General features: G+C 37.1%; 1 protein-coding gene across 5 annotated transcripts in view; it reads right to left on the bottom strand.

Annotated features, from left to right (window-relative positions):
- LOC125233436 (carboxypeptidase B-like) overlaps positions 1 to 25,969 on the bottom strand; it is a 55,970-nt gene that overhangs the window by 22,896 nt on the left and 7,105 nt on the right. For 2 of the 5 annotated variants that reach the window (XM_048139454.1, XM_048139458.1), the window contains exons 1-4: positions 7,981 to 8,105; positions 7,380 to 7,609; positions 3,326 to 3,431; positions 908 to 1,119 (exon numbers count right to left, since the gene is read on the bottom strand). In XM_048139454.1, coding sequence (XP_047995411.1) covers positions 908 to 1,119; positions 3,326 to 3,431; positions 7,380 to 7,609; positions 7,981 to 8,072 — 640 coding nt within the window. In that variant the 5' untranslated portion in view covers positions 8,073 to 8,105. Of the gene's footprint in view, positions 1 to 907; positions 1,120 to 3,325; positions 3,432 to 7,379; positions 7,610 to 7,980; positions 8,106 to 8,244; positions 8,270 to 25,969 lie in introns of those variants that run through there. The other 3 variants (XM_048139455.1, XM_048139456.1, XM_048139457.1) reach the window with 2 other exon arrangements.

The following is a 25,969-nucleotide window of genomic DNA, read 5'->3' as shown; positions in this document are numbered from 1 at the left end:
AGTAGCGTTCAGAACGTGTTTTTCGCAGTGCAGGTGGTGCCTGTGTCCTACTGGATTAACGATTAACGGACTCGGAAAACTTTAACGGAAGTTAACGAGTCCGTTAACATTTTTTAATGTTAACTTAAAAGTTAATCCGTTAATCGAAATGTTAACTTCGTTAATTAACGATTAACGGATTAACGAGTTAATGCCCAGCTATGATACTAACCGGCCTACAAAAGAAAACGGTACCTAGATACAGTATGAAATTAGAATGATGCAACTAATTAGGTAAGTACAGCTCTTACGTGATCAGTGTGAGCCCTCAGCCTACCTACTATACCTGGACAAAGTTCGGGACAAAATGTAGGTAGGTATAGACAGCGAGCGGATTGTGCCTACCAAAACATTTATAACAATAATGGTCAATTACGCCTGGTGTACCCGTTACATTTCATTAAAGTGTCAAAAGTCAAAAGGGTCTCTACGCGTTCGCTTCGGCCCCGCGCACGCTTCCCAAAGGTCCGGAACACCATTGTTCCGTGATGGGAAAGACATCAATTATCTGAGTTATCAGAGTAACAATATATTTGGTTTAGTGCATGCAATTACTCTGTTATTTTTGTAGACCGTTAGGTTCCTATAAATAACTGATTTACACAAATCACATATGAGAAGGAAAATGATACACCTAAACGTCCCAAGTTCGTACGCAGCAACACAAACTTTTTAGTTTGAGGGTTAAATATTGCCACATTTTAACGTAAATATAATTCGTAGTGCTACGAACTATAGCGTAGCAATAAGGCTACGGCGTACAAATAAGCAGCTAAAATGGCATATTTTACATCTTGTCCCTAACAAGCTGTCGGCATAGGAACCATACAAATAATATACACTTACCTCACTCACGATATTATCTCACCTTGCCAATGAAATGCGAAATTTCGATTGATATTAGTACCAAAGCATGAGTGCGCGCTTCTTCCGGTGTCTACGTTCTTGTGCCATTCGTCAGCGCGGGTCGTGGCTCTGGCCGTTAGATTAACAGCCCATTCCTTAGCATTTAGTGGCGGCAGATGGCGTTGGCTTTGCGTAAAGTTTAAACCATCGGGATTTGCCATTGGGATTAAATACCTAGAAAGAATAGAACTTAGTCATACACCCTCCATTCTCATGCGTGAAGCACAGCGTGAAACAGTGAATGATTAAAGTGCTACCAAAGACAGTTTCTACTATAGGTACCTACTCTTAGAGGTTAGAGGTACCATATCTACGCTACTATACTAATCGATTATCTATTCAAAACCAAACCATCGCTCAACATTATATCATTGGTATGGTAATAAGTACTAACGCACTAAGCAACTACAACTTGTACCTTTGGAAAAATACTTATAAACACGTTCAGCGTGCGTAGCCTAAGTAATTATTAATTTATTAACACAAAAGGTACATTTATAACAAGAACATATGTCCCACAAAAAGGTTTTCACAGAATCTCTTCGCTAAGTAAACTAAAATAACATTTACAAATGTTAATTAAAAACTTAAACAGATTTCTTTTGAATTTAGCTTTATTGGCTTCCGTCCTGATATCCGCAGGCAAACAGTTTAATATATAGGGTAGACGTTTCGTCAGACACCTATCTCCATACTCCATAGTAGTACCTGGTGCCGTGTGTAATACTTACAAGAGATAAACCATGATTCGCTCAACATTATATCATTGGTATGGTAATAAGTACTAACGCACTAAGCAACTACAACTTGTACCTTTGGAAAAATACTTATAAACACGTTCAGCGTGCGTAGCCTAAGTAATTATTAATTTATTAACACAAAAGGTACATTTATAACAAGAACATATGTCCCACAAAAAGGTTTTCACAGAATCTCTTCGCTAAGTAAACTAAAATAACATTTACAAATGTTAATTAAAAACTTAAACAGATTTCTTTTGAATTTAGCTTTATTGGCTTCCGTCCTGATATCCGCAGGCAAACAGTTTAATATATAGGGTAGACGTTTCGTCAGACACCTATCTCCATACTCCATAGTAGTACCTGGTGCCGTGTGTAATACTTACAAGAGATAAACCATGATTATGACTTCCATGGTGACTAAGTATTAATGTGAATTTATGCTTAAGGCTTACTGGAAGAGTCTTACATATCTTAAATAGCTGACTATAATCTGACTTACCTACATTTATTTTTAGTCTTTCTGTTGACTAGAAGTTTTAAAAATCTAGCTTTTCAATTTTACTTACATTAGTTTTAAAAGTTAATCATAGCAATTAAGAGCATATCCTATAATAGATTCTACTAATGACTTATGTAAATATGTACAGATATTTTAATGTATTTAAAGGAACTTTGAAACTAAGGTGGTAAATTGGCAAGTAATATTCTAAGCTAATCACAAATGAAATCAATGTGATGGGACCAAGAAAAGTTTTCATCTACTTTGACTCCAAGGTAGGTTACATAATTAACTTGTAATATAGGTTTACAGTGACAGAGAGTTTGGTGATTATGAATACAATGGAAGTTATGAGCTATTAATGCACAAACGCTCACTATATTATATGTTTCTTAGCTATCTATCTCTATCGCTCTTGCGTATTGGCACGACAGAGCTAGACCGAATTTGCTACCGTACCGACACGCTATTAGTAAAGGTAAAGAAGCCTACATACTACCAGTTCATCGGTCGGTAATAGCCTATCAGTTATTCGGCGCTGTCACTTTTTACTTCTGAGTTCTAAGTTCTAACTGATAGGCAATGAACTGTCCGGCGAACTGATAGTCTGTGTGCTCCTTAACCGTTCCTGCACTTGCGGTGGTCGTCTGCGTCTAGATACTCATAGTCTCATACTTATCTTATCTTCATTGAATTTGTTTACGACTATTAATACATACTTAATTATGTGTTTTTAATTTTCCCTACCTGAAGGTTGTCTGCAAATTTTTGATATCATATCGTTATGAATTTGCCGACGGAAACCGACGCATCAACGCATTAGCAGGGCCAAGGAGCGTAGCCAAGCCAGTCGTTCACACTCGATACGGTGAACAAATGCAAATGTCTCTGTCACATCAGGGAAAATCGATAGACAAAACTACGAAAAGCTATGGAGCGTAAACGATTAGGGAGTGTGTTTTGAAATGGCTTGTTTTTCTATGAAAACATAAGAAAAAATAACTCCTATTAGCATAGATAAATACTTAAGCCCCTTTTTGAAAGACATTTCTCGATTGTAGGTACTATTGGCTACGAGCCTTCGCCTTATTTAAATTATTTCCATATATGAAGGTACGAAAAGCGAGATAAATCTTACCAATCGTAGTCATTGAAGAAGGGTGACTGATAATTAGTATCGTACAGAAGCTTTTCCGCTAACTCAAGAACTGCATTTGGCGCTCCCCATGCCATTCCATTTAGCGCTAGAATTTATAAGTACCTATGATCACCTTAAGAGCGCTATGACAAAAAAGGCGATATATTGTAAAATGCACAATATTTATCGACAAAATTGTACACTTTACTCATACTAAAAGACAGTGAAAGTACTTGTTTCAGTTAGAACATCTTATTAACTGTCGGTTAAATAAAAAACATATGAAAAAAAAGCTTTTTCAATTAGTAATGATTGTTTTTCTGATGCTCGTTTAGAAAAAACCGCGTGAAGCACAGAATTCGGAGCTCTTATTATGTACAATTTGATAAGATCACTCTCATAAATGAGGTAAATTTAAGTTCCAAATATCTTGTACTTAAGGCCCATTAAACAATATTTATCATTTAATCCTTTGAAATTGAGAAATTGAAAGTAAAACGAACTCAATTTTGTCTTGAAAATACATCGAAACAAGTGATCATTTCTCCGAAAATCTACATGTTATCGAAGTTATTTTAGTATATAAATAATCTGCACAATGTGCTTAAACTGCTGTTATCCATTTGTCGTTATAATATTTTATCATGATTTTTTGCCAATTTTTTGAAAACTAGCCTTCCTGTCGCTATTTTACCGGCGACGGACGCCTGCGATTTCAGTGCCGCGCCGGAGCTCGAGCAGGTAAGACGTATGTCGCTTTGGTCTCCGAGTTTTCATCGCAAACGTCGAGAATATTTATTGTTGTGTGGGTCGGACGCCTTGTTTCTACACGGGCTATCCTCGCATTGTGTGTGTGTAAACAGCGACCAACGAATTTGATCCTAGATCCGTAAATATTTGCTTTTGTAATACTTTGTTATGTTTGAATGTTAAAGTATTACAACGTTGTGATGATAAAAATGTGAAAATTACAATACGGTCAAGATGATAAGACACATCAAGATGGTACTCGGGATCTGATGATGGAGCCAGAAGGTGGTCACCAGTACCAGTGAACCATGTAAGTAAACGACTTCGTGTTTAGGCTCGTTGGGTTCGTCTCAACAAGACCTTTGACAAGAGGTGGTACTCAGGGTCTGATGATGGAGCCAGATGGTGGTCACCAGTACCAATGAACCATATAACTAAACCCAGAGATGGGGAAATCGTAATCGATTCCGGATTACACGATTACTTGATTTTACTTTGTAATCTGACACTACTGGGTGTCAGATTACTTGTAATGTAATCAAGTGAAACGGTAAATTACCATTACATGTAAAGGAATCACTAATCATCTATACAATCATTACTATTACCAATAATTCGGAATCATAGTCGATTCAAAATAACTGAAATTATTGACTTGATTACTTTCAGATTACGAATATGTAGTACCTCAGATTGCTGACTGTCACTTTGACACAAAAGTCATCATGGGTGTCGTAAAATAGGTTTTAGGGGGTGCTGATTCCAAAATTAATGACCAATGTGGAATCTGACATTGCTGACTGTCACTTTGACACAAAAGTCGTCATGGGTGTCGTAAAATAGGTTTTAGGGGGTGCTGATTCCAAAATTAATGACCAATGTGGAATCTGACATTGCTGACTGTCACTTTGACACAAAAGTCGTCATGGGTGTCGTAAAATAGGTTTTAGGAGGTGCTGATTCCAAAATTAATGACCAATGTTCAATCTGACATTGCTGACTGTCACTCTGACACAAAAGTCGTCATGGGTGTCGTAAAATAGGTTTTAGGGGTGCTGATTCCAAAATTAATGACCAATTTGGAATCTGACATTGCTGACTGTCACTTTGACACAAAAGTCGTCATGGGTGTCGTAAAATAGGTTTTAGGGGGTGCTGATTCCAAAATTAATGACCAATGTGGAATCTGACATTGCTGACTGTCACTTTGACACAAAAGTCGTCATGGGTGTCGTAAAATAGGTTTTAGGGGGTGCTGATTCCAAAATTAATGACCAATGTTCAATCTGACATTGCTGACTGTCACTCTGACACAAAAGTCGTCATGGGTGTCGTAAAATAGGTTTTAGGGGTGCTGATTCCAAAATTAATGACCAATGTTCAATCTGACATTGCTGACTGTCACTTTGACACAAAAGTCGTCATGGGTGTCGTAAAATAGGTTTTAGGGGGTGCTGATTCCAAAATTAGTGACCAATTTGGAATCTGACATTGCTGACTGTCACTTTGACACAAAAGTCGTCATGGGTGTCGTCAAATAGGTATCCGGAGGTGTTTGAAAACTAATGACCAATTTGGAATCTGACACTGTTGACTGTCACTTTGACACAAAAGTGATCATGGGTGTCTTCAAATAGGTTTTCATGGGTACTGATCTCAATATTAATGATCAATTTGGAATCTGACATTGCTGACTGTCACTTTGACATAAAAGTCGTTATGGGTGTCGTCAAATAGGTTTCCAGGGGTACTGTGCAATGTCAGGTTCCAAATCGGTCATTACTTTTTAAATCATTTCATTAATTTTGGAATCAGTACCCCTAAAAACTATTTGACTACACCCATGATTCGTTTGTGTCAAAATGACAATTAGCACTGTGAGATTCCAAAATAGTCGTTAATTTTGGAATCAGCACCCCCGGAAACCTTTTTGACGACACCCATGACGACTTTTGTGTCAAAGTGACAGTCAGCAATGTCAATATTCCAAATCGGTCATTAATTTTCAAATCAGCACCTCCGGAAACCTATTTGACGACACCCATGATGACTTTTGTGTCAAAGTGACAGTCAGCAATGTTAGATTCCACATTGGTCATTATTTTTGGAATCAGCACCCCTAAAACCTATTTTACGACACCCATGATGACTTTTGTGTCAAAGTGGCAGTCAGCAATGTTAGATTCCACATTGGTCATTAATTTTGGAATCAGCACCCCCGCAAACCTATTTGACGACACCCATGACGACTTTTGTGTCAAAGTGACAGTCAGCAATGTCAGATTCCACATTGGTCATTAATTTTGGAATCAGCACCCCCTAAAACCTATTTTACGACACCCATGACGACTTTTGTGTCAAAGTGACAGTCAGCAATGTCAGATTCCACATTGTTCATTAATTTTGGAATCAGCACCCCCAAAACCTATTTGTCATTACGTCATTTTTTGGAATCAAATCAGCACACCCGATTAATTTTTAAATCAGCACACCCGAAAACCTATACTCGTGGTATATGCACTTGAAATGTGAAAGTGAAAATGCTAGAATGACATGTAAACCACGAAGTTGTATAGTCATATTGTTCATTGGTATTGGTGACCACCATCTGGCTCCATCATCAGACCCTGAGCACCACCTTGAAGTAATTAGAATTGTATTTGTCTTATTTTATCATCATATTAATATATACTTTACTCTAATACTTATCATATAACAAAAGCAAATATTTGGGATGGGATCTACTTTTATAATTATTACTTTAATTTTTTAAATAAATTTTAACATAATTGATATTATTTCGCGCTATATTCTCGTATTTTCGTACAAAATAATGTTTATTAGAAACCAAAAGTTTATATCGAGATAGTAGATTGTGGTTGTTATCAAAATTCCATAGAAAGGATCAAGATTGTTTTGTCCATTATTGTAGTGCGAGCGAGTGATAAGACGTGCTAGAAAGGGTCGGCATATTGGGCTCGCGCGGCGGGTAAAATACCTAATTTCGCCCGACGCCGAAATGTTATAACGCTCTTAAACGGTCAATTCAGACAAAAATATATATAATATACAAATACTTATATATATAGAAAATATCCATGACTCAGGAACAAATATCTGTGCTCATCACACAAATAAATGCCCTTACCGGGATTCGAACCCAGGACCGCGGCTTAGCAGGCAGGGTCACTACCGACTGCGCCAGACCGGTCGTCAAACGTGATAGGTACCTAATGAGATGAACGTTAGGTATATCGGATTAATCGTAATACGGCGATTAAAGGATGCTTGATGTCACACCTACCAGCTATGACAAGAATCCCAGGTTTCGTGCTCAGCATATCACTCTGCAGCTCGAGCGCGACCAGGCTGCGATTCTGCGCCGTCTTTGGAGCAAGATACTGCAGGCGAGACACGTCCGGAGCCTCGCGGACCATGCGCTCCGCCGCTAACACCACATCGTTGTTGTCCACGAACTTCTTGTATGTCAGCTCGGGCCCGACGCTCCTTATCATGCGCATTTTTGCTCCAGATCTAAATTCATTGGTACAACTTATAATGATATCCTCATAATGTTTTCCTGATCGAACAGCTAATTTCTAAACCTAGTTTAGGATATGACATTTTAAAATCACATAGATATTCGGTTGGGGGCTTCGATGTATGCCTGGCCCCGTAGCCGAATGGCATTTCTCCGACGCCAAACGAAAACGAAACGCCGCGCCAGTTAGTCCGGCTTTATCGCGCCAATATGCAAGAGCGATAGAGATAGATATCTACTAGCGTTTCGTTTCGTGAGCGTTTCGTGAACGTTTGTGCCATTCGGCTACGCACCCTGCACAGCCTAGGTTTTTGGTTCTACGTTTTACATAAATAATGCACAATAATAAAACTACATCAATCACCTTTTGAAATTTCTTGGAGGAAAAAATAACATATACGTTGCACCAAGGCAATATAGTACTGTAATTTGATAGAGTTTGAACTCCAAACGCATGGCTATAAAAGTAAAGTGGAAACTAAAAATATAACTTGTTATGTATTGTAAGAACACAAACTTCACAACGCAAGTCAAAAAATAGCAACTTCAAACATATTTCACTCAGATTTCACGTCAAATGCAAAAAGGTAGAGAATATAGTTTGGTCACGGAAAGTTTTATTTCATACCATAATAAGTACAGCTTAAATTATATTATGTTTAGACCCAGCCCGTCGTCACTCCATAGTATGATTATATTTCCTCGCTTCATTGTTCGATATAATTATTAAGTTTACATTATTGTAGTTTATTTAATCTACTGGCAACATATTGCACGCTTATTTTAGAGATTTATAAAAAATAAGTATTTCAATTGGCTCTAAACCTTCCCCCCCACCCTCAGGTCGGTGTCAACCGGCGGTGGGATCCTCATTATTTTTTCGTGCACGGCAACAGACGCACGCGTCCACTGCACTATCTTTTGATACTAAGTTTATCTTGGTTGTTGGCAATGCCAAAGCGTAAAACGCACTAACCAAGAATAACAGTGGACTAGTATTTTTATCATCATCTACGGATGATCACACAACGCGTACTTTTAACAAGACGCGAGCCTGGGGGTTGACCGTGAGTCAACACGAAGGCAGCCGGGGGGTTGACCGTGAGTCAACACGAAGGCATAACTCATGTAAGACATGGTGATTCTATTACGAACACATGTTGATATGAACATTAGTTACTGAATGTTATCCGCGAGATAACACTAAGTAAGACGCGCATTCGCGCATATGGGTGAAATCTACACTGAGAGAAATTTGCATTGTGAATTTAACAAGTTCGACTTGTTGCGGTTTATCCGTTTGAATCAGCCAAACGTATGTTTAAAACAATATGTGTTAGGTTGTTTTTATAAAATCGACTTGTTGATTCAAATGACAAGTAGCTTGTTGTTTGAACCAAAAAGCACGTAGGTGCTATTTTAACCAAAAAATTTGTTGAACGAACACTGGTTGTATTTTCTCTCAGTGTACCCACAATTTTTGATGATCAAACGAACTTACCAAGTGAAGTTCGATCACAATTATGTGAGCAACTTCATTCGACGCGATTTATTGTTTACATATTGTAGTTACGCCCCCACGCATCAGCCTTGCACGGTTTTTTAAAGGTTTATTTTTCTTTTATACTGGCAACACTAAAAAAAAAAACTTGCTCCCACTCCCTCGGTGTCATGGCAGGTCCACTCACCGCCATTTTCCAATCATTTTGTTTACAGCATAAATATTGAGGAATTATTTCACCATTTTGAAGTAGAAAGTAGGGTAGGGTGACGTCAGTCAACAATCTTTTTAATATTGAGGGTGGGTTGTTATAAATCGCGTCGAATGAAGTTGCTCACATAATTGTGATCGAACTTCACTTGGTAAGTTCGTTTGATCATCAATTATATTTCGCAACTTCATTCTTTGCGATTTATTGTTTACATATTGTAGGATGTTCAGAGCACAAAATGTGAAATAATTCTCAAACCCACAAAGGAGATAAAATAACTGAAATTGGAGCCATAGACCTACCCCTTTCAAAAGGTAGGTGATGGTTATGTAACAATCCAGATATTATTTTCACATTTTCAGTTATTTTTCACCATGTTTTTATAATGAAGTAATGTACTTTTTTATTTTATTTTTACAGGTTATTTACAATATTATAAGAGTTCTCTCTTGATTCTTCATTCGGGCAAACTGATTTAAGCAATTACAATTCTTTATTGTAAAGCAGCAAAAACAGAAGAAGATACACTCCCACTTGCTATTTTTCGTTTATCATCTAGGCTAACAGCCTATTTGTTGGATTTCGAAGTGGCCGGAAGTATAGTGCTAGTGGCAGTGAATATTTTTGTATGTTACTATTTTGGCAACGTGTGTTGTGTGTGTGACCAGGACTTAGTGGTGCTGATTTTTATATATAATATTAATGACATCGGCGGAGTCGGCGGACGTTGGAGATAATTTGATACCATACAACGACGATATGGAAAAGCCCACAAAATGAGGGCTAGCACCAGTCTTGCACATGGCAAGGATGACTATAATTGTGAAGTTTATGACACATTAAACAAATGACAGTTTGTGATGATCTTGGGATTTGTTGTCAAATCGAATCCCAGGCTCCCATGAACCGTGGCAAATGCCGGAATAACGCAAGGAGGATGATAAATTGATAACTTTATGATTATACTTAATAGCTGATTAATAAATTAGTATTTTTTCTAAATGAGGAAGTTTTATTTACATAAGTACATGGTTTGTATACGTCAAGCTAAATACATTTCAGGATTTCTGTTTTAAAAAGAAGTTGTTATATACCTATATTTGGTAAAGGTCTTCGATTTGTGCTTTTGCAAATATTTCCAAAGCACAATTCTAATCAATATTAGTTTTATGCAACGAAAGAATCTGTACACGAAGCTAACAGGATAAGTATCTTTTTGGGAAGTGTTTCTAGATTCAGATTTCATTATGAGCCAGATAGTTAAACACAATGCTGAGGCCTCAGGTCAAATTATACTTATGTACCTTAAGTCGCAAATTAAAACATGTTCTTAAAATGCTTATATTATCCGCCATGAAGGGCTCTTACTTGTAGTCATGATAACATTATATGGCGTATTTATACACAAATGTGTACATTTATTATATAATGCCATACTTGGTTCTTAATTCAAATTTCTCATACAGAAGACCAGAATCTACAGATCTAAGTATGTATTATTGTTTTTCTTTTCGTAAGCATATCCCTTGCTTTTGTAGAGAAAAAAAAAATACATATTGCTAATTATTAAGGTTAAATGCGTTTTACTTCTTCAGTCCCAGAGGTCAATAACCTCTCCAATAGTGCTTTCCTAATAATCTAGAAGCAACTATGTAGAATCTAGATACCTACTCTTGTGAAAACCGTGGATTGCTCTGAATCAGATTGCAACAAATTAAATATTTGTCGACTTCATGTCAAAGTTTCTGGATTCTAATGACTATTTATTGTTGAAATAATGAGAAACAAGGTCGTGTTGGTTAATTTAGACCAACTAAGTACCTTGCATTTTTAATATTAAGTAAACCGAGTGGAAGGAAATAAAATAAGCGCATCTTATCTATTTTCTAAACGTCAGGATATTTTTCCTGTATGGAAATTTACATTCAATGATAAATTTTTATTATTATGGGATAATTATATTTATATATATATTTCTTTTGTATGAATCATGTACTATTGTGATAATTATCTGGTAGTGTGCAAGTTTAAATGCTACTTGGTCTTTTACATGCAAATATATGTCTGGAGTGGTGTAGAGAGTGTACCCACTATAGTTTATTTATTTAAAAACTATCAGATTAAGATTCTGAGCCAAAAATGCTCTTTTCAATTTCAATACATTAGTATGGCATAGCATTTCTGACTGCTTCTCATACTCGTGGGCATACCAGTGTTGTAAGCCCTCTATCCTGTAGTACTCAAAAAAGGTTTAAATTAAGAAACAGATAATTTCGCTACAACCAGATAAAGTATAGATCTATTGTCAAGAGGTATAATACTCTTAAGACATTATTAATATACATAGCTGCATTGTAATTTGAGATTGATCAAGTAAAATAAAAGCGTGTTAAAAAAAAGAAGTAATTTAGTGTACGTGCAACCACAAAAAAAAAAATGCAAGATAACCATTTAACATTTTTCAAGGTTGCGTTATTTGCCATTATCATCGTTTAAAAAGGATTGATATTATCTTTAATTTTGTTTATACTTTGTAAGGGTAGTTATAAAAAAAAATGCATATAGAATCAAATACAAATTCTAGAAATTTGCAATCTATGCTGGTGAATATGTTCCCTCTTTAATAGTTAACTAAAACTACCAATTTAGATACATTTAAATTTCTCGTTGACGTGTTGTCAACTTTTATCGATGTTTTTTCTAAACGGAGGGTATTATTTAAATAAAAATAAGACACACTTTTCGTATTAAAAGGTAAGTAAGAGAGATTAGTATGCTATGTTTGGAAGTTCGGAATCATTGGAATACAACAACCCAGAACAATTAACAATTAAGTGGCATACGTAATTTTAGTAGTTCGAATTTTAACTTTAATTTAATAATTCTAATTTAATTGAAGTCGTCGTCGGGTCAACACACTTGAAGAGAACCACACTATCATGAGTCAAATTTACTTTCTATGTAGGTACTTTGTAAATGGGAATCCGATAATAATTTTGCATCATTCAGATTACCGTAGATATAGACTGTGGACATTGTGCGATAAACATCGTTTTTTAAAACAGGTTGTTTTCACATATAAAGTGAAGATTTTCAATCCAGGATAAATATCCTACTATCATCGGATTTGAGTATTAAAAATATGCTATATAGGCATAGTGAAATAAAAAATGCGCTTTTGTTTGTGTATACGCTTGTTATTAAATAATTACATAGGTATATTGTAATAAAAGATTTTCTTGTTCTGTATCTCAAATACACTGATGAAGGAGGATAGTGGCCAATGAGTTAAAAAATAGCATATTACAACCCCGTGTGGGTACAATAACAGGATCATTGGTGATATCTGACCAGGATTTTTAGTGAAGTGAAGTGCTGCAAGCGACCGGCGTATCTTCCTCGTGGTGTATCGTCTCCGCTGGTGTCTCCGAGGAGGCGTGCGCGAGCGCTCCCGCGCCTGGCGGCGGGCGCTGTACTCGCCCCTGCCGCAGGGCGCCGCCGCGCCGCGCCACGCTGCTGCACGAAGCTGCCCCGTATCCGACCTGCTGTTGCGATTCTCTTGAGATACTGGATTAAATGAGTTTTGTGAACATTTAACGTAGTATTTGTCCTGATTTTCCTCCTGCCAATAATTATTTGTCTGATTCTGTATCTTAAAGTATCCTTAAAATCAGTAAACGTTAAAGTTTCAAACGATTTGTCTCCTTTTTCTTTCTGCGAAATGATAACCACATGCTTATATAATGCGAAATGTGTCGTTGATAGGTTTTTGAATGTCCTTTGCTGAATCCGTAGCCTCTGAGAGTGCTGACAAAGTTGAAGCGATTTGTTTATTAGGCATTCTTCTGCTAAAATGTTTTATAATCCTTCAACAAGGAACGTCCTTTTAAAGGCGTGTCTGATTTTTAGGCTTGGCCCAGTAGATAAATCGAGGATATCCTCGTCTAATAATATGTCCCCCTGCTAGGACGTTACGGCTCCACGGGTTCCGTGGACCGGGTGAGCTCAGCGGGCTGCGCTGCGCGGCCTGAGTAGGGTCCGCGGTTTCATATGATCTGTTGCGGACGACTGGCCTGATCGTTCTTGGCTGGATCGAGTCGATAGCTCCTGGTGCGGTGTCCCCGGCGCTGGTGAAGCAGGCAGCTGCGATCTTCCCGATGAGGCTCGACGTCAAGCACGTGGTCCATTGCCGCCAAATCGAACTGGTCTTCACCGGTTTCGCAAATGTTAGCTTTCTTAAATTACGACAGAGACTACCCAGGATAGTAGCTCGCATCGTTTCTTACGTGAAGGTAACAGCCCGTAATTAGCAGTACGCATCACTTTTGTAACGTTTTTACGTGAAGGTAACAGCCCGCAATTAGCATGTACGCATCACTTTTGTAACGTTTTTACGTGAAGGTAACAGCCCGCAATTAGCATGTACGCATCACTTTTGTAACGTTTTTACGTGAAGGTAACAGCCCGCAATTAGCATGTACGCATCACTTTAAGAAAAACGTTAAATCCTCCAGCAGCTCCAGCTTGTCGTCGTAGTCGTTGTCTCGGCGTTTCTTCTTCGGTGAGTGACGAGTGTGACGTGCGAAGGCTTGAGCACGGAACCGTTGAATGATTGGAAAATGGCGGTGAGTGGACCTGCCATGACACCGAGGGAGTGGGAGCAAGTTTTTTTTTTTAGTGTTGCCAGTATAAAAGAAAAATAAACCTTTAAAAAACCGTGCAAGGCTGATGCGTGGGGGCGTAACTACAATATGTAAACAATAAATCGCAAAGAATGAAGTTGCGAAATATAATGGTACTATTTTTATTTTAGTTTTTATAAAACTAAATTATGGCTTGGTTTTTTGTTCTGTTCAGAAAGCATCGTTGCTTTCTCGAACAAGAAGTCACGGAGACCGAAATGGTACATTCCGGACAACCAACTCGATTACCAGGACTTGAATTCTCCATACATCGAGAATGTTCCGGAGATCTTACCTGAAGACGCAACACCTTGCGGGTACGGCGCCAGGCTCAACTCCTGAAAATTCAGCTCCAAAAGTACCTGATTTGGACCCAGACCTGGTTACCGTGTTTAGGTGAGGCTATATACCGAACATACACCCATACTTGGGGAAAAATTCACGGTAACTTAGCCTCCCTTTGGCTATCATTAGTCCGCAAGGGTTTACCAAATATTTGAAGGATAAGATATTAAAAGAATACCTTATCTCCGAAAATTGTACGCATTTAGATGCTTCATGCAGAAATTTCTGCGGCCATTACAGCCATGCTGTTTGTGGCAGCTGCCAGTTGGGTGTAGGCATTACAGCCATAAACCGAGCTATTACTGTTCTATTGACGTCTGATGATATATAAGATCACTGCTATCAAGCTGTTAAGCGACAGTTGTCGCATCTTATCAGACTTGCATTATTGCAAAACCCAAGCACGTACAAGGCTTGTCACACCCAGGTTATAAAAACCCTTCTTGACCATAATTCAAGATGCGGGCGATTTACTCTATGGAAGTAAACTCCCGGAAAACATAAAAGCCTCAAAAGTAATTGAGAAACAATGGCTACAGATAAAAAGTCTGTATATTTGGGAAAGAGCAACACGGCTCCATCAACTTCGACAACAACGTCGGCGCGCAACCAATACCAGTTTCAGGGAAACGGGTCAGGCCCTCCTCGTTACCAGTCGAAAGGCGGGGGGGCCCAGAGAAAGGACAGCAGTCAACCAACCCCGAACCCTCCAGCTAGACCAGCGGGCCAGGGCAAGCCCCGTGCCACTCCTCAACAATGAGTCAGTTACCTCACGCTGGTAAAATAAAATATTTTTTATGATTGCTGGTCAAAAATAACATCAAATGAAGTTATTTTAGATTCGCTTAAAAACGGTTGCTCTGTAACTTTTGAACGTCCGGTTTTTTCAAGACGTTGTACCCCAAAAATAAATTGGAGTAGTGGAAAAGCCGTTATGGAGGTACGTCCAAAATTTAATTCAGCTGGATGCAGTTGTCCCTTGCATCCCACAGCATGACCAGTTTATTTCGAGAACGTTTTTGTCACAAAAATCTATGACACCAAATGTTTTATTCCAAATCTCGAAAAGCTGAACAAATTTATTCCTAGAGAACATTTCAAAATGGAAAACCACAGACCAACTGTTAAGCTTATACTTACCAACAGGTAGCTTCATGGCTACAGTTGATTTGAAGGAAGCTTACCCACTGATTCTTATTGCGAGATATTGCCGCAAATATCTGAGCGTCCATTTTGAAGATGAAAACCCTAGTTTATTAACTTAAATGAATTTACGGCTTTGTCTTATGGTCTTTTTTAGCGCGGTATTTTATGTGTCGGTACTCTTATGTAGAGTGTTTACGAAACGTAAACGTTAACCTACTAGAATGCTTGTGCTTTGTCATAAACTATACTAATAGGACATTAAAACCACGACAGGTTTGTCGAGACTTAGGTTTTATGTTCAAACTCAGTCGATTTTTTTACCTACGGGAAAAACGAAAGAAAATCAACGTGATGGTTAGAAAATCTCTGTCACTACACTCTTGTTCCGTTAGAGAATTATCTCAACTGATCGGAGTACTTATTAACGCATGCCCTGCAGCTAAATTTGGGTGGCTATATACTAAAATTCTAGAACGCCAAAAATTTCTAGCCTTGCAACGCGACCCAAACTATAGTAAGAAAATTAAATTACCGAAACTAATATTAAATGATCCGAACTGGGGGATGAATATTATATTCTCTTGCACACGGAGCGTCGAGATCCGAGGAAAAAGCTTTCCACATAAACCATTTGGAAATGTTAGCAGTATGTTTACCTCTTAATATTTCTCAAATGACCGTCGTTGTGACTGTTTTATATTCATTCGTATAGACAATACGAAAGCTATAACTGATATAAGCGATGAAAATCGCATGGGCAGCGTTCAATTTCGAAATTTGAACGACCCTTTCAGACGGATTTGGCAGTGGTGCGAAGAAGCGAAACCTTTGGTTTTTTTTGCATCGTATATAAATATTAAATATACGAAAGACAATATAGAAGTAGACCGGGTATCACGAAATGTGAATCTCGATACTGAATGGTAACTATCTCATGAAGCGTTTATACTGCTACGCATAATGTATACTGCTGGTGAGCTTGATATTGATCTTTTCTCTTCTCGCTCCAATGCCAAATGTACACTTACTTATCATGGTGGAAATACCCAGATGCATCAGCTGTAGATGCTTTTACACTAGACTTTTATAGTTTCCCTCCATTGCCGATCATTTTAAAATCTTTAAAAAAGATAATTTATGACAAAGTAACAGGAAGTTTAGCTTCCCCGTCTGGCAATCCCAAGCGTAGTTTCCTTTGTTAATGTCACTAGTAAAATCCGATATTATTTACATGAGCCCCGAAGAACATAAGGTCTGTTCTGATCACAGCACCAGGAATCCGTTCCACGAGCGCCTTTTCCTGGGTGCAGCGGTGCTCTCCGGTAAAGGTTATCTGAGGAAACTTCATGTGATCGCATCTATTTCTAAAAATACCATTCAGCAATATAACGTTTCGTTTAAACGTGATTTAAACTATGGTGGACATTTTGATCACAGCAGGATCGTCATATTATGGATCCATAAACAATCATAAGGTCAGCATTATCCCTGTTTCGCAGGACAAAAAAAAAAAAAAAAAAAACAGAACATGTTAAACGTTTGCTAAAACGCATATTTAAAATGAGACCTAATTTTCCAAAATATACTTACTCACTCTTGGGATCCAAAAATAGTATTGGATTACATTGATGAATGGTATCCAAATACGACTATATCTTTAGAGCAGATTACCTAGGTACTAAAAAGCTTGTCGTATTATTGGCATTATGCACTGCCCATCGCGTGCCAACATTCTTACTGATTAAATGAGTGAATATACACTACCCAAATGGGGTAAAAATTATCGTGTCAGATATAACCATCTGCCCCGACATACTTATACTGTTCCTTTCGTACCTTAAAGAAACGTGTCGCGCGACTTCGGTCCTTCGCGAGTATCTCACTCTAACAAGCGATAAAAGGCCTCCGAACTCAGAACACCTCTTATTAACTGCGAAGCGCCCTCACAGGGACGCGATGGCACAGTCAATAAGCAGGTGGATAAAACAAGTACTAGCGGAGATCGGGATGGACGTGGCAACATTTAGTGCACACAGGCACTCGCCATACTACCACGTCTACTGCCGTTTCGGCATGGGTCAATGTTTGACATTATCAGAAAAACTGCGGGTTGGACCTCAACCTCGCAAATATTTCCTAAATTCTGTCATCGTCAAATAGTTGACGAAGACCTATTTGCAAGATCAGTTTGCTATAATTAATTATGAACTGTGTTACTGAATAAGACTGATCTTGTGTATAAATTACATAATTATGTAATTGCTAGTTGTTTAGTAATAATTATGTAACAAAATTTAATGATAAATATTTAATTTTGTTTTCACAATTGGCATCCGCAAAACTTTGTCTCTAAACAACTACAATAATGTAAACTTAATAATTATATCGAACAATGAAGCGAGGAAATATAATATATGATCAAACGAGCTTCGCAAGCGAAGTTCGATCGATATTATATGACTCGCTTCATTGGAAGATATAATTACCCTCCCCCCCGATACACCCAGATTCCAAAGTTTTGCTTAGAATAATCTCTGAAAATAATGAGGATCCCACCGCCGGTTGACACCGACCTGAGGGTGGGGGGGAAGGTTTAGAGCCAATTGAAATACTTATTTTTTATAAATCTCTAAAATAAGCGTGCAATATGTTGCCAGTAGATTAAATAAACTACAATAATGTAAACTTAATAATTATATCTTCCAATGAAGCGAGTCATATAATATCGATCGAACTTCGCTTGCGAAGCTCGTTTGATCATATATAATATCATCAAGCAATGATTCCCAACATTGCGACACAAAAAAAATGCTATCAAATCAAAATGACAGCTATTATTAATAGTACTAAAGTCCATTATATTTTGGGAACAAAAATACATAGATAATAGAGTTTCATATTTCCTTAGTCTATGGCCTGACCTACGTGTTTTTTTTTCAAAACGTCAAGTCGTCAACGTCAAATCTGTCGTAACTTGTTTGAATTTTGTAAGTTAAGTAAATAATAAAACAACTAAAGTTATTATTGAAATTTCGGGCAAACCAATAAGAAAGTGTGAAATTTGTGATGGTGGCTTGTTTTTGCCTAGCTTTGCACTGGATATATGCAGGTCGGTAACTAGTATTTTATTATATTTTCGTTTCGAGTTGCTAACAATTACCTACTCATTTAATCAATTTAAAGTAGTACTTATCATGTACAGTCTACGATTTAAGCGAAAACATTCTGTAAATAAGTTTTTTCGTAAACAAACAAATAACCTAAAATACCAATAGAGTGTGACCAACTTATCGATAATCTCGTTATTTCAGATGACGATTGTGGGTAATTTTAACAGGTAACGAAGAATCGGCATATTTATCCATCTTCTGTATGAAGATAATGTTGGGCAAAGGTTTTCAAGGCTTTTTGCAGTAAATATTAACTTTCCCTGGTAAACATCATGCAAGAAACACGAAGATTGAAGCAACAAGTACTGGCTTATAACAAAACTCTTAATTAGGAGGCAGTGCCAAATATGAACGTCAGGCACAGTAAATCATAGGAATTTTCTGCAAACGCCTCAAAATTAGTTCAACTGAGAAGTGCTGTAAAGTAGTTGAAAAATTACTTCATGTAAAAGAAAAGTGATAGTATATTTTTTGTTTTATTCATTTTATACAGGGGCGTATTAAAAAGGCGGCAGGCTCTTTTTAGAATAGCGAAGCAGCGTTTTTTCTTAAATTTCATACTTTATCGTCACTTAACGGGGCGGTAATCCTGACTGGCTCAGGATGCCAACGCCAAATCCTTGAAATACGCCTCTGACAGCCATCCCAGACATTTTTTTAAATATATGTATAAATACTATAAATTTACTGTTAAGTCGCCATACTGCAAAATATCGCAAATTTATCGATATCGATAAATATTAGGGACTGGGTTGGTCGAGCCCTAGCGATCTTTTCTTTGTGTTGGTAGCAGTGACATGACCTCACGACCGTCGAAAAAACGCCTGCATAAATCGGTTCGAGGGTTGTTCGAGAGTGCCGACTCTTAAAACGTAGTGATTCAATGCTCTTTGAATATAATATAGTGAGTATTATATTCTTTGATATGCATACATACCTACTCCATCCTCTTTGATCAAAAGCAAATCCAAACAGACTCTATATTTTGCACTATAGGTGTTTATAATGTTTTCAATTTTATATGGCAATAAAATCTATGTCACTTTCTTTCTTATAAAATGTAAACAAACTTGTGTCATTCATATAATTTCAGGTTCATGTATAATAAAAACCATCCTAAACTTGATAAAACCGTACATAAATCTAGAGGGCAAAGTATATTTAGGTAATTATTCGGTTTTGTCAGCGGAGAAAAGCCGCACTTATCGACGTCCAAAATGTAGCATAATTATTTATTAAAATTAATTAGACCATTTTATACAGATTGAGGTATACGAGTAGGGTAGGTAGTCAGCTGATGGGAGAGGTGTAAAACAATTACAATATTTTCAAGTTCGTATAGGATCTCATTAATCTTGTCAAGTAACGGACTCTAGGCGCTGAAGTCTAAAGGGGGGTTGAAGAACTTTTTATAGATTTTTGCTCATAACTTGTATATATGTACGATAGTAGCATTCTTCATGTGATTGTTTGTGATAAAAGTTTCTATGTATTTTGTATATTCAAAATCTTTGGATTTTAGGAACCGGGCGGCGTCATCAATTGATCTTCGTTTGTCTTTGTCTCAGTTCGGCCTTCGGAAGTTCGGAAGCACCGATCGTCGGATTGTCGCTCTGAGGTTCTGAGTTCTGAGCTATCAGCCCGATGCAGATAAGGCATAGCTTGACACCCGGTCGATTATTTACTGTTCAGGGCAAGCTCGTTATGGATAAAGCTTTAAAAAACGTTCACTGTCCACAGACCCATGTGAAATGCTATTATTAAGCCGTGAGGTATACAAGAGGCAGTGAACGTGTCAATTTTCACATAACACGCATCAATCATCTTATGTGCTTCTAACAAACAAACGCAGATGTTAAATATTTTGAACGCCATCTGTTGGACTATTACGTGTATAAGTTGAACCCATCAAAAACAAATTTGTAAAAACACCAAGTCTCGCAACTCAGTTCTTCTGGCGTAAAAAGAGTTGAGATCCTTGTAATACCAAGTCGGTTAATTTATTCAGTTCCTATTTAAAGGACCTTTGCCATAAGCATAGCTGGGCACCGTTAATCAAATAGTTAACTTCGTTAATAGTTAATCCGTTACTAAAAAAGGTAACTTCGTTAATCGTTAAAGCGATACATTTCGACAAATTTAACGGAAGTTAAAGTTAATCGATAATCCGTTAACACGTGATAAAAATTAAATTTTACTTTCATCAATAATCCATTATATTGTATTATGTTACTGTTCAGTACAGCAAAGCCTCTCAAAACATCCCTGATGACAATAGGGCAAAACCCGAAATGTTCACAAATGTAAGCGTGTTTATTAAAACGTCCCACTTTTACCATTAAGGCGAAATTTACTTGTATATTTATATGAATATGCTGACAAAGTGGCTTTAGGTATAACAATTGACAAAGTGGGACGTTTTCCAGAGTAGGTAGCCTCACAAACATCGTTTTGAAGTGAATGTGGTCATAAATTGTGCTCCAATTAGCGGCCCTGACACAATCGCCATGGTAAAAATCTAGGATTCACTGAGTCAACGTTGGTAAAAAGCGAAGCGAAGAGAACAATACTAGCTTATATATAATTTCGTATTTTTAACGATCGACATCGGGTTTTTTCAGCAGCGTTCACAACGTGTTTTTCGCTGCGCCGCTGGCGCCTGCCATGCTAGATTAACGATTAACGGACTAGGATAAATTTAACGGAAGTTAACGAATCCGTTAACATTTTTTAAAGTTAACTTAAAAGTTAATTCGTTAATCGAAATGTTAACTTCGTTAATTAACGATTAACGGATTAACGAGTTAATGCCCAGCTATGGCCATAAGTTATTACGTAGTTTAACTATACTTAGCTAACCTAATAACATCTTATTGGCTTCGTGCGAAGTGCATGGAGGGGGTAAGCAAAGCGATCGCAGTGCTTGCGGTGGTCAAAATCGACACTGATTGTGGTTGTCATCTATCAAAACTCATAAAATATAATACAATGTGTAATGTTTGATATGGGGCATCAGTGTTGTTTCGTTGTTAATTGAAAAAATAATGGCATAAATAGTCGTTGCACGTTCTATGCGTTTCTTAGAGCACACTGGAAATTGGATCAAAGAACTAAATGGATAGCTACGGTGAAAAGAAAACGTAAGTGACATGTCAAAACAAAACATTATAATAAATTATATTTAAGCTTTGTTTACCTAATATTGTTCAATACGCTGTTAGTATTTTTCCTACCGTAAAAGATTATGCTTAAAGATTCAGGCCTAGCCTGGGAATGGGCCCGTGTCGGATATTTCTGCGGCCGCGGATATGACTAGGTACTTACGTTTAGATTTGTTTTATATGGCATTAACGGGACGGAGGTTTAGCGAATACCATATCACTAGTTCGAAGAACATGTACCTACCATTACTCCTATGTTCTTCAAGATTCCTTATATGCCCTGCCAGCACCAATTTATTGACACTTTCTGTAGTCTGGGGTTGGAAGTTTATACCGTGAGTAATTAATGCTTTAGAAACTGAGTTTTGTTTGACTTTATAATCTATCTACCTAAATTACACTTGAAATAGTAGCTCTTGTTATTCGATTTATTTAAAATTAACGAAAAATCGTTAAAATATAATGTTTGTTTACATGTCATTTTTTGACATTTTCCACTTCAAGTTCACATGGTAGTGAGCGTAATTGTCGTGCACGTAGCCAATAGCGACCATTATGAAAAATATTTCATGTTTTAAAAAAATTGGACTGCCTTGCCAATCGCATGAAAATACAATGTATCTCACAAGTTATCATATTACTTACACTACACCGATGAAATAGTATTACATTTCGATAAGTACAAAAAGAGGAAGTTCGAAACGAGTGGCGATAAATTAAAACACGACCGAAGGGAGTGTTTTAAATCAACACGAGTTACGAATTCCCTTTTCGCACGTGTATCGAACGACGTTTTTCAGTACAGATGGACCTTCGAAGTTTTGACCTGCCATATAATGAACCACTTCTCGCACTAGTGCGTAAAAAAAACACCATCTGTACTGAAAAAATTGTTTCATGCCATTGCCAAGTCAGTCAATTTTCAACCGCCGCCCCAAATCTCAAGGAAGGGGGCTTTTTAATGTTTGTTCCACGATATCTCTGTCGTTACTAGACCGATTTTGATTTTTTTTTGAGTGAATGTATATGTATGTATACAGATTGGTCCCATTTTTATCAGAACCCAGTTCTGATGATGGGATCCTGAAGAAATCGAGGGAATTTACGTCCGGATCCGGAACAGTGATATTTGGTGCAGTGGAACTGCTGATGATGGTCAGAACGGAACTCCTCAAATCTGAACGGCACACTTATAGTGACTTTGGTATTTTTATAAGAACAGAATGCATTTACGTCCAGAACAGTGACATTTCGTGCAGTGGAACTGATGATGATGATCAGAACGGAACTCCTCAAATCTGAACGGCACACTTATAGTGATTTTCGTATTTTTATAGGAACAGCATGCATTTAAGTTCAGAACAGTGACATTTATTTGTTAGGAGATTTGTTCTCTTTGTTATGCTTACATATTGATGTTGAGTTTTCAAGTCAAATTTTGTCAAGCTCGTTTCCTTATAATCGGATTCATGAGGAAACTCGCCATTCTCGCCAAACCTTAACGGTATACGTATATTCATTTGTGTTTCCATCAAAGATTTACATTAAAGGCAGTTTAAAAAAAACCGGTCAAGTGCGAGTCGGACTCGCTCACCGAGGGTTCCGTACAAACTTTCAATAGTTGAATCATCAAAATGTTATTCATAGGACTCTACAGATTTGACTAATTCCCTCAAGACTCAATTTCCCACATAACAAGTAATATTTTATATACAATTACAATTACAACAACGTCCAACTAAAATCAAGACTATTTGACTTCAATAGTTTACGACTTACGACGTCGCAAGGACGCTCCTGAACCGACATTATATCAGGAAAAACGCGATGTAGGAAATTATCGTTCAACGTACAGCGACATCTATCGGCAAATTGAGTAAACTAATGCGCGCGAGCTAGTATGGAAGATGATTTTTATGGAATATTCATTGTTTATTGCGTGAACCAGTTTTAACCATTTTGCCTCTATTTGAAAGCAGGTAATTTCATTGTTATTTTGTTAAAAAATACAGGTAAAATAAACACCCGCGAGGGTGTTGAAATTTAAATCTGAAAGGTTTTTTTATAAAAAAAAAGGTTACATTTTCCTTAAAAAAACATTTTTTTCCACAACCAAAAAATTATAAAAAATAGTTTTGATATATACAATTTGAGCTCTTTCTAACGATACCTCACTTGACCTAGTTACTTGAAATTTTCAGTTTGCCCCCCTTTCATTTTGGCCATTTTCTATCATTTATATTAATGAATTAAAAAAAATACTTTTAACTTGTAGAGGTTCACAATGTTTATAACTATATAACATTTGAAGAGTTCCCTCGATTTCTCCAAGGTCCCATCATCAGACCCCGACTTGGTGTCAATGGGACCATCTCGGGATTATACCCGTTTGATCAAAAAAAATTTTTTAAAATCGATCCACGATTCTCGGAGATATCGAGTAACATACATACAAAAAAAAACATTCAGTCGAATTGAGAACCTCCTCCTTTTTTGAAGTCGGTTAAAAAACCGCCGCCTTTGGGGTTCTGGTGAAAGCTACTTGCGAATGTTGGATTATGTAGAAATGTGTAGGTATTTTTTGTAACTGCTTTTAATGCTTTAATTATTCAATGGCAACAAAAATCAATATACGTATACCGTTAAGGTTTGAGGACTTTCCTCAATTCCTCATGAATCCGATTATAAGAAATCGAAGCTTGACAAAATTTGACTTGAAAACTCAATATGCTTAACAAACATAACTAAATAAATGTTACTGTTCTGAACTTAAATGCATGCTGTTCTTATAAAAATTTCAAAGTCACTATAAGCGTGCCGTTCAGATTTGAGGAGTTCGGTTCTGACCATCATCAGCACTTCCACTACACCAAATGTCACTGTTCTGGACGTAAGTGCATGCTGTTCTTATAAAAATACCAAAATCACTATAAGCGTGCCGTTCAGATTTGAGGAGTTCCGTTCTGACCATCATCAGGAGTTCCATTGCACCAAATGTCACTGTTCTGGACGTAAGGGGCATGCTGTTCTTATAAAAATACCAAAGTCACTATAAGCGTGCCGTTCAGATTTGAGGAGTTCCGTTCTGACCATTTTAATTTTCCTTAAAAAAAACATTTTTTTCCACAACCAAAAAATTATAAAAAATAGTTTTGATATATACAATTTGAGCTCTTTCTAACGATACCCCACTTGACCTAGTTACTTGAAATTTTCAGTTTGCCCCCCTTTCATTTTGGCCATTTTCTATCATTTATATTAATTAATTAAAAAAAAAATACTTTCAACTTGTAGAGGTTCACAATGTTTATAACTATACCAAATTTCATATCGATAGCATAAGTAGTTCTCGAGATATTTAACAATGTGACAATGTGTTCGGTTCTGACCATCATCAGCAGTTCCACTGCACCAAATGTCACTATTCTGGACGTAAGTGCATGCTGTTCTTATAAAAATACCAAAGTCACTATAAGCGTGCCGTTCAGATTTGAGGAGTTCGGTTCTGACCATCATCAGCACTTCCACTACACCAAATGTCACTGTTCTGGACGTAAGTGCATGCTGTTCTTATAAAAATACCAAAGTCACTATAAGCGTGCCGTTCAGATTTGAGGAGTTCCGTTCTGACCATCATCAGCAGTTCCACTGCACCAAATGTCACTGTTCCGTACGTAAATACATGCTGTTCCTTAAAAAACACAAAAATCACCATATGTGTGCCTTTCAAATTTGAGGAGTTCCCTCGATTTCTCCAGGATTCCATCATCAGAACTGGGTCCTGAGAAAAATGGGACCAATCTGTATGCATATACATTCAATGAAAAAAAAAAATTTTCAAAATCGGTCCAGTAACGACGGAGATATTGTGGAACAAACAAAAAAAAAAAAAAATTAAGAAAAAAAACCGTCGCCTTTCGGGTTCTGGTGAAAGCTACTTGCGAATGTTGGATTATGTAGAAATGTGTAAGTATTTTTTAAAACTACTTTTAATGCTTTAATTATTAGATGGCAACACAAATGAATATACGTATAACGTTAAGGTTTGAGGAGTTTCCTCAATTCCTCATGAATCCGATTATATTAATATAAGAAATCGAAGCTTGACAAACTTTGACTTCAAAACTCAATATGCTT

The sequence above is a fragment of the Leguminivora glycinivorella genome, chromosome 14 (assembly GCF_023078275.1).
Source record: "Leguminivora glycinivorella isolate SPB_JAAS2020 chromosome 14, LegGlyc_1.1, whole genome shotgun sequence".
In the NCBI taxonomy this organism is placed as follows: Eukaryota; Metazoa; Arthropoda; class Insecta; order Lepidoptera; family Tortricidae; genus Leguminivora; species Leguminivora glycinivorella.
Note: the sequence above shows the minus strand (reverse complement) of the source record. Positions and strands in the feature narration are given on the sequence as shown.